Source organism: Bos javanicus, chromosome 28, assembly GCF_032452875.1.
Source record: "Bos javanicus breed banteng chromosome 28, ARS-OSU_banteng_1.0, whole genome shotgun sequence".
Lineage (NCBI taxonomy): Eukaryota > Metazoa > Chordata > Mammalia > Artiodactyla > Bovidae > Bos > Bos javanicus.
The window spans coordinates 45,963,993-45,974,548 of record NC_083895.1 but is presented as its reverse complement, the minus strand read 5'-3'; the positions used below and the strand labels follow the sequence as shown (position 1 = coordinate 45,974,548).

Genomic DNA, 10,556 nt, shown 5'->3' with positions numbered 1-10,556 from the left:
TGCCTGATGTCCTCTGCCAGCATTCAGAAGTTGTTCTGTGGATTTTACTCAGCGTTTAAATGTTCTTTTGATGAATTTGTTGGGGAGAAAGTGGTCTCCCTGTCCTATTCCTCCGCCATCTTAGGACCCACACACACACCAGTCTTAAACAAGGAGAAGCTGTGAGTTCTAACCTAACACAGCACCTTACAATCTGATCAGTACTCCCAACTTCCAGCTTCTCCTAAGGAGTAAAGGATCACCTCTCACAGCTCTGCCCCCACAGTCAGTACAGTATGAACAGACAAGCATATCAGTTCTTAGTTTCTCCTTGAATATAGAAGGAACTGGACAACATTTCTAGCACCCCAACTTTCCCAGCTGTTAATGGAAAGGTTGGATTCTATCTACCTGTCTTAGGGCTGGGGTAATAGGGGTGACACTCCTCAGTCTCTTGGGACACACTAAAGCAGAGACTGGTTTAGAGGAGGATGAGGTTTGGGTCATTCTGGGTGATTGGTGATGTCCATCTCCTGCACTAGTCTGGGCTAGGCTGTGAAGATTGGTTCTTTTATCTAATGGACAGAAACCAACACAGAGGACTCTCAGGACTTCCCAACTTTTGTCAGATTCGAAAACTACTCATTTAACTTCTATTTTGGAAAAGTGAGAGACAAACGCACAGATGTCCTTGGAAGACTGTAATTCCTAGGACAACTTATCAAATGACTCCCAAACATAAAAATCTAAGTCACCCAGTATTCCTGACAATCTAAAACTCTCCCTAATAATATTATGCCTTAAATGAGAAGTAATTTTAAAATCAAGCTAAAAAAGGAATATGGGCTCACATCAGACATAGCAAAAATCAAATGCACGCTATGCACATGCAGTGCTAGATGTGATGGGATCCATGTCCCTTTAGGGCCAATTACCTTCAGGTGGGAGCCACTTCCTCAATGAACCTTCAAACACAGTAAATGACTCCATTTTGATCCCCCTTTTTTATTATTAATGCACTCATTTTCCTTATGATTTCTATTAGTTTTTGCTGCACAAAATGTTAACCATAAATGAGCTTAACATAGATGACACTGGCATCTCCTACACCCAATATCACACTAAACTGAAAATACCTTAGATGGGAGGAAAGAATTTGCTACTGGGATTACCTACCTTTGAGCAATTTTTGCTTCTAGGACTTGGCAACATCAATTACAGAAAAAATAAACTTGACATAATTTGAAAGCTTTTCAGTTTGTTTATATTTCAAGAAAGAATGAAAGAAAATGTTACTGATAAAATTTGATACATCTGGAAGATGATACACCGAAAGAGCTCATCTAAAACTCTGGAGTTACACTGAGCTGTTTGTACACTAAAACCAATACACACGAAGAAGAACTAGACATGAATAAGACCTAGTGAGCATTCACATAAGTAGATTCAAATGATAAAACACCAGTAAGTTGTACTATGACTTTATATAATTTTCAGAAGTAATTTGTAACTGTAATTTTCAAACCTTGAGGGTTATCTATCTTTTCTGAGGTATCATAAACTTTGAGCATAAAAATGTATCATGGATAGAGATGATAAAATCTTGCAACATTTTTATTATTGCATTAAAGACTTCTTAGCTTATGATTTATGTATAATAGTTGCTTCACAATATTGCTTTAATTGAATTCATTTAAGACCAATCAATAGAAAAAGCAAGCAAAATAGCTTTAGCAGAATATAGAGAACAAGTGAAATTTTCAAATAGAAAAAGGTATTGATTTGCAAAATAAGACAGTACCCATCCAGCTTAAAAGTAGTACAAGATAGATCTCCATATGGAGAACTTCTCGAGAACAGACTTTGCCAATGGTGGAAACTGAACTGGAGGATCAAGAGGATCCACTTAGCCTCCAAACTCTACTTCTGCAACCTCACCCTAGACAGTGTGTCCCTCAGAGCCTGGTGGACCTGCTTGTTCCTCAGGGTGTAGATGACAGGGTTCAGCACTGGGGTCACCACCGTGTTCACAAGGGCAGCCTCCTTGTTGGAGTCCAGCCTGTCCACCTGCTTCGGTTTCACATAAATAAACACACAGCTGCCGTACATCAGGGAGAGGACAATGAGGTGAGAGGAGCAGGTGGAGAAAGCTTTCTGTCTCTCCTTGGCTGATGGGAGTCGCAGGATTGTGATGACTATGTTGCTGTAGGCAGTGATGGTTACAATGAGGGATAGTAGAATGACAAACGAAGTAACAAAGAAGAAATACGTTTCAACAGAGCTGGTGTCAGAGCAGGAGAGATGAATTAAAGAGCCAAGGTCACAGAAGAAATGAGAGATGATATTGGGGCCACAGAATGATAACTGGGAAACTTTGAGCATCAGACCAGTGAAGAAGATGAAGGACAAGGAATAGCACAAGAAAACCAGGAGGAAACTAACCCTCAGGTTCATGATGGATGCATAGTGCAGAGGCTTGCAGATGGCCAGGTATCGATCCAACGACATCACTGCCATGAGAAAGAAAATTCCTGCTCCAATAAATAAAAAGAAAAAGGCTTGTGTGAGGCAAGCAGGAAAGGGAATTGTTTGCCTTCCTGAAAGGAAGATGGACAGCAGTTTAGGAATGACTGTGGTGATGAAACAGCATTCGCAGAAGGAGAAAGTGCTCAGCAAAACATACATTGGCGTCTGGAGGCGATGGTCAGCCCAGGTGATGAGGATTATGACTGTGTTTCCCATGATAGAGGCCAGGTATGCGAGCAGGTGCACCAGGAAGAGGAGGCCCCCCAAGTGCTGGGCAGCAGGAAACGCCTCCAGAACGAACTCCTGGATGGTGGACTCATTTTTCACCCCCACAGTTCTCTCTGTGTCTCTGACTGTCATCATTCTCTGCCTAGTCTGTGAAGCAGAAAATACTATCACTGAAGAATAAAGAATTTAAATGATAGCAACTATTAAATAATATAAAAACACTACTTTATGCTACATTTTTGAATGAGATCATTTCATATTTTGAAATATTTTACTATAAATGGTATTCTATTATCATTACATTATTATATTAATAATAATAGTTATTAAATTATAAAATTAAAGATTCATTTTTGTTTTTGCTAATAAATTCTAATGTGTCACTTAACTTTTTTGCAAAATAATATCTGTAAATAACAGTCCACAAGATAAACAACACAAAATGAAAATGATTTTTTGCAGACACATACACAATTAATGGTTTAACAATGAAAGCTATCATCCTGCAGAAATACATCTCATGGACTCAGTTTGTTCATTCTATGCTTCAGCAAGACAAGCAATGTAGGAACCCTCCTGTGCACTGATGCTAGCCCTTTGAAAATAGAAAATGTGAAAGAGCCATTTTCTTATTACCATGTTTCAAATCTGTTATTTTCCTGAAGTCTGTTCAGCCTGAGTTCTTTTTTCAAGCCCTAGGGTGAGCAATAAAGGTAGTATATTATACTATCAGAACCACCTAGTCTGTGGGTTTAGAGAAACCATATCTAAATTTGAGAGGGAAATGGTTTCATGGCTTGCTTATTCAGATTCAATGAACACATATATAATGGGTGAATCAGATTCCCTCACACTCTACCAACTAGCAGAATGGTAGTCTTTCATTCTGCTATTAGTCATAGATTACTCTTCAACATTCCTTTTTCTGGGAATATTTTTTCACATTGTAAGTATTCAGTATGACAGAATTAAACCTGTTTTCATTGCAGTCACAAGAGGAATATTCTCTTTTTTTCTTAAAAAAATGCCGGTGCCTAACTAGAATCCAAGTATATTGATATAATCTTTGGGGAAGGGGTCAGTGCTTGAATAAATAAGTAACCATAATTTAATTGTATTTTACTTAATTCCTTTTGGCCAGATCTATTACTTTAACTATGCACGATCCACATTAGAAACTTAAACATAGCCAGTCTCTGGTTAAAATATCTGACCTACTAGATTGCAAGCTAGCCCCATGATCAAGTACTCACCACGAAGCAGCTCACAGGAAACAGTGTTTTGTTAACAATGTGCTTCTCTTCTTAAAACAAACCAGGATGTTTTTTCGAGGCTAATGAAAAAGGGTAAAAAATACTTTTAGTTGAGATATACCTTTCTTGGACCTCATACAAAATTAATGGATGCCTAGTGTCCTAAATTAATGGAAATTACTAAGGCTCCACTTTTTAAAAAGACACATTTCCAAACTCTGGAGTAACCTACATCATAGTTTTTCCCCATGACGACCTGATAAATTCTGGACCATTAAGACAACAAGCTGCCCCAGTCATCCACTCGCACTTTCTGTGTTTGGAATACCTGGACATATTTATTTCCATTCTACAATGCATCATGAACATCAAACTTCTTTGCATGTGTATCCATCCCAGAAAAGAGTCAAAAAGATGAAACAACAATGGAAAATTTCTTGTTTAATGACCCTGTTATCAGTCACTTTTCCATCAACCAGACACCCCAGTTTATATAGGGAAGGATCACAGCAGTCATAAGCAAGAACACATTCAAATGCCCTTATGATATAATTATCACAGGCTTATTAACCATCACTAGTGAGGATGCTCAGCGTCCAATGGACACATCTTTGGAACCTTCAAATTCATTAGAGGGGATTTTTTTTTAATAGAATAGGAGCTACAATCACAACAGAGTCCCAGAGGACAGTTAATTGCTTCATATTTGGAAATGGAAAATTCCAGCTGACATATGTTATAATTACCCTTTCACTGCCTATCTACTATCTTTCTCAATAGGCTGCACAGTCCTCTGTGAAAGTCCTTAAATGTAGATTTTGCACAACTGCCCTAGAGTTGTAAAATTTACAGAATCACAAATTACATATATCAAGAAAGGCTTAAACAACAGAAACTCTTTTTTACATTAGAATTATCTTTGCTTTTTTATCTTTTTAACCTGGTATTTTCTTTATTGGGTTTGATCCCTGGGTTGGGAAGATCCCCTGAAGAAGGGAAAGCCTACCCACTCCAGTATTCTGGCCTGGATAATTCCATGGACTGAGCGACTTCCACTTTCTTGGTCATTCTATTTTTAGTTTTTTAAGGAACCTCCATACTGTTTTTCATAGTTGCTGCTGCTGCTGCTGCTAAGTCGCCTTAGTCGTGTCCGACTCTGTGCAACCCCATAGACGGCAGCCCACCAGGCTCCCCTATCCCTGGGATTCTCCAGGCAAGAACACTGGAGTGGGTTGCCATTTCCTTCTTCAATGCATGAAAGTGAAAAGTGAAAGTGAAGTCGCTCAGTCGTGTCCAACTCCTAGCGACCCCATGGACTGCAGCCTACCAGGCTCCTCCGCCCACAGGATTTTCCAGGCAAAAGTACTGGAGTGGGTTGCCATTGCCTTCTCCATTTTCCATAGTAGATACACCTATTTACAGTCCTACCAACAGTGTATGAGGGTTCCCTTTTCTTCACATCCTTTCCAAAATTTGTTATTTGTAGACCTGACATGTGTGAACTGATACCTCATTATGGTTTTGAGGCCAGAGGCCACAGAAAAATTGGTCACTCAGGCCACAGTAGCCCAACTGAGGTACCCAGTAAGAAAAGTAGCCTTCCAAGCCAGTGATTACTATGGCAACACCTTCCTGTTGGCTCAAACAACAAAGAACCTGCCTGCAATGCAGGGGAACTGGGTTTTATCCCTGGGTTGGGAAGATCCTCTGAAGAAGGGAATGGCTACCCACTCCAGTATTCTTGCCTGGAGAATCCCATGGACAGAGGAGACTGACGGGCTACAGTCCCCAGGCTTGCAAAGAGTCAGGCACAACTGAACAACTAACACTGTCACGCTTTCTCCACCTTGAGTCTTGCATCTCCTTCTCCTTGTCTGTATCTTGAAGAAATTTGAAACCCACTTTACAGATTCTTTAAAAAGGGAGAATCTGGACAGGTTAGATATGTCACAGAAAGCAACTAGTGTTCCCTTTTCTTCCTGAAAGAGGAAGATGTGTGAAAGAGGAAGACATCTTATTTTTTCAAGACAATTCAGGAGGGCAACAAAAATATTCTTCAGATAAAAATAGCCAGTGAAAAGTCATAACATCATAACGTTGGCAGAGGCAGGAAGATGGTTGAGAGGGGTAAGTAGACTTCTATCATCTCCTTTCTCAGTAACCAGTATATTTCCCAAAAGCCTTTCTCACATCTCTGTCAATTCAACTCTTTCTCACAATAAAATTTGTTTTTTTTTTAAACTCCAATTCTCGGCCTCAGTGTACATACACATCACGTGCAGAAATTTTAGTCTGGAATTCTACTTCACCTCAGTAGCAACATTCAAATTGGGATTTAGGAGCCCTTGGGAAATGAAGTCATGCATTTTCTTTGAAAAAATGTTGGCAGAGAACTCTGAACATATGGGAGCCAGTGTCATTTCAGACCAAAGAAGATAAATATAAGGTTTGTGCAAATAACTAGTATTCTCAATGGTGACCAACTGGCTGCACCCAGGGCACTGGCCTTGCCTTTACTTCTGGCCCATGTCCTTTCAGCTCCTCACTACTCACTGGCTGAATACATCCTGCTTGGTGACCAAACACAATCTTGTTGGAAAAGTATCACAGAGGCCCCGGATGTGCATGTCAGGAGCATCTTGACATTAATGCAGTGGACCAAGCAGGCTTCTGAACATGGAAAGGTGAGCATACGGTGGAGGAGGCCAGTGTAACAGAAGGTGACTTGGAGCAGACATGTCAGCAAAAGGATGTGGTTCAGTATAAGAATCTTTGTCTCAGCATCAGCCGGGGCTGGGTTCAGAAGAAGACCCCTGCTCCTATCAGCTGATACAGGATGAGGCAGCAATGTTGCATGTCAGATGCTCTGTTACCCACTGAGGGAGGCAAGTCTAGACCTACTGTCAGAACCCTAAGTAGTCCCAGAGTCAAGTTCTCACCCAGAATTGTAGGCCATGGAATGTGGTTGTTTTATTCAATTCTGCTCCTTTCTGGGACTTCAGTGGTCAAGGCTCTGTGAGGCCTTGTTGTGGTAGGAAAGAACCTGGGCTTGAGAAATAAGATTTCCTCGGTCAGGGACACTGGGAACATGGGGTGCATATTCACCTCACTCTGTGACAACAGACTGTGACAATTGAGCTTCCTTTCCCTCTACTTTCTGCTCATCCCAGAGCAAGCATGGGATTTTGTGGAAGAGAATCACTGCGGGAGGAGAAAGTCTTACCCCTCGTGAGATGACGAGTATATTCCTGGCCTCAGAGACAGTGGTACCTTGGAGGACCTGCTGCAGTTAATGGAAGACAAGCAGTTGCTCCTCCAGACTACCCTGCGGGCACTGCCAGTCTGGGGTGAGCAGTGTGGTTGTACGAGCACCACTTCTCACAACTTGACCCATGAGAGGTTAGAAAGAAAGATTCACTCCATGTTGCAGGATAGAGCCCAACACTTTCAAAATAGATAGAATTTACTGAGGAGACTGGAGAGAGAAAGAGAATGCTCATTGACCATTGATATGAGCGATGCCATACTGGTGCCATGTTCCCAGACCATCCTTCGTAAATTGGCCAATCTTGTGAACTGCTGTTACTCTTCATCTCACTTACATGCCAGCAGGAGCCTCAGAACGGCCAAGTCCATCCTGGATTTACAACTTATATCATGCTGTTGATCAACCTCCAATATCTCTGGCCTCCAGTCTCTTCTATAAATTGACCGTTCTGAAGAAGATCATCTCTAAGGCCTGTGTTTTTTGTTGGTCAGCATTAATCAATGATTGGAGAAGGAAATGACAACCCACACCAGTATTCTTGCCTGGAGCACTCCATGAACAGAGGAGCCTGGCAGGTTATAGTCCTTGGAGTTGCAAAGCGTCGGACACGACTGAGCGACTAATGCACAATTAATTAATGATACTAACAGGATGATGGAAAATTTAAGATAAATACACCTAAGCTTTCACTTAAGCTTGTAATCATCAACAATATATTTCTTCCTATTTTAAAATATTTTGGTCACAGCCTTTGGAAACAGCAGGAGCTCTGGATTCTAGGAGATAGAGCTAAAATCCCACCTAGGTGACATAACCCCCTGGAACTCTCTTAATTCTCAATTTCTCCTTTTATAGAAGAACAGGTAAGGAAAACATAATACCTAACATGATTATGGTGGATAGAAACAAATACTGAATTTTTGCAACCAGCAAAGTATCAGGCAATGGTAAAGTCTTCATCAAATGATGATTTGGACCATAGAGTTTGTTGTATATTTTAAATTGGATATTTAAAGGAAGTGTTACTATTACTGTTGCATTTATTTATAAACTGATAATACTGTACAACATACAAAGTGGTTTTAAAATATCCAATGTCAATAAGGGCTTCCCTGGTAGCTCATATGGTAAAGAATCGCCTGCAGTGCAGGAAATCTGGGTTCAGTCCCTGGAAGTGAAGTGAAGTGAAGTGAAGTCACTCAGTCGTGTCCAACTCTTTGCAACCCCATGGACAGTCCCTGGGTTGGATAATAAATAAATGTCAAGAAGTCCATCTTACTGATCCAACTATATTTAAGAGTCTAATAATGACCCTAATTGGAGAAGGCAATGGCAACCCACTCCAGTACTCTTGTCTGGAAAATCCCATGGACGGAGGAGCCTGGTAGGCTGCAGTCCATGGGGTCACTAAGAGTCGAATATTGAAATTGGACATTAAGGGACACGTAGGAAATGTGGACATTACATGTCAAGTGAGTTACATGTTTTATCTTAATTCTTTTAAGAACATGAACAAGCATCAGAAGGTGAAAGTGAAGTCCACAAGAGAACAAACATTCCAAAGCTGATCTGTCTCTACAAAGGTGGACTCAGTATTGAAATAGTATGGAACTCAGCTTCTTCCAGGTCAAGAGTCCATTCACTGAGCCACGCTGCTATGTGCCTAACTCCTTGCTGAGGAGCCAAATACTTGTTCTTATGCTTCTCTAAAACTTTTGAGCTCATTGTAATGTCTTTACTTTAGGTTAGGATCAGCAGGTGATGCTGAGTGGGAAAAGATGTCCATGGGAAAAAAAAAAAAAAGATGTCCATGGAAATGAGGAATGGGACAAATGTCCAAGAATTCACCTTGGAGGGCTTCCCTGCTGTCCAGCACCTGGGCAAAATCCTCTACCTGGTGCACTTTCTGGCGTACCTGGTGTCCATTGCAGGCAATGCAGTCATAGTCACCACCACCTGTGCTGATTCAAGGCTACAGACACGTGTGTACTTTTTCCTAAGTATTTTCTCTTTCTTTGAGTGTTGCTTCACAAGTGCTATTATTCTTAAATTGCTGGTCATCTTTCTTTTAGGAAAGCAAATGATTTCCTTTGCTGCCTGTTTCTTACAAGCCTGTGTCTTTGTATTTCTGGGAGCAGCAGGCTTCCTCCTCATAGCAGTGATGTCTCTGGATCAGTACCTGGCCATTTGCAAGCCTCTTCATTACACGACCACCATGAACCCGAGGGCTTGCTGCCTCCTGGTCATGCCTGCTTGGCTTTGGGCTTCACTCTCATTGCTGGTCTGGTGATGATGGTGTCCCAGTTATGCTTCTGTGGCCCCCATGTTATACCTCACTTCTTCTGTGACCTCGGACCCCGACCCATCTCTCCTGCTCTGACAGCAGGTCTGTTGAAACATTGCTCCTTGTCCTTGCTTTGTGTGTCCTTTTGACTCCCCTCATCATAACCCTAACTGCATGCAGAACATAGTCATCACAATCCTGCGACTCCCATCAGCCAAGGAGCAACAGAAAGCTTTCTCCACCTGCTCCTCTCACCTCATTGTCCTTTCTCTGATGTACGGCAGTTGTGTGTTTATATACATGAAACCAAAGCAGGTGAACAGACTGGACTCCAACAAGGAGGCTGCCCTTGTGAACACGGTGGTGACTCCCCTGCTAAGCCCTGCCACCTACACTCTGAGGAACAAGCAGGCCCACCAAGCTCTGAGGGAGACCATGAGCAGAATGAAACTATCAAGACTTAAAAAAAAAAAAAAAAAAAAAACCTAGCCTTGGAGCGGAAGGCTTCTAAAAACCATCCATCTTCATTCCAGAGTTCATAATTGAGAGTCTCCTGGGGGCAGTCCTAAGATGACAGAGGAATAGGATGGGTAGATCACTTTCTCCCCCACAAATACATCAAAGAACATTTAAACGCTGAGTAGATTCCACAAAACAACTTCTGAATGCAGGCAGAGGACATCAGGCACCCAGAAAAGCAGCCCATTGTCTTCGAAAGGAGAGAGAAGAAATCCAGCTCCACCTACCAGAACACCAACACAAGCTTCCCTAACCAGGAAACCTTGACAGATCAGATCAGATTAGTCAGTCAGTCGTGTCCAACTCTTTGCGACCCCATGAATCACAGCACACCAGGCCTCCCTGTCCATCACCAACTCCCGGAGTTCACTCAGACTCATGTCCATCGAGTCACTGATGCCATCCAGCCATCTCATCCTCTCTCGTCCCCTTCTCCTCCTGCCCCCAATCCCTCCCAGCATCAGAGTCATTTCCAATGAGTCAACTCTTTGCATGAGGT

General features: G+C 41.7%; 1 protein-coding gene and 1 pseudogene across 1 annotated transcript; one reads left to right on the top strand and one right to left on the bottom strand.

Annotated features, from left to right (window-relative positions):
- Positions 1-1,815: 1,815 nt before the first annotated feature.
- Positions 1,816-2,865, bottom strand: LOC133240692 (olfactory receptor 6C74-like). The gene has a single exon (XM_061405873.1). The coding sequence runs from the start codon at positions 2,863-2,865 to the stop codon at positions 1,900-1,902; it is 966 nt and encodes a 321-aa protein (XP_061261857.1). The 3' UTR covers positions 1,816-1,899.
- A 6,199-nt stretch (positions 2,866-9,064) lies between these two features.
- LOC133240631 (olfactory receptor 6C74-like) lies at positions 9,065-10,027 on the top strand (annotated as a pseudogene).
- The last annotated feature ends 529 nt before the right edge of the window (positions 10,028-10,556 follow it).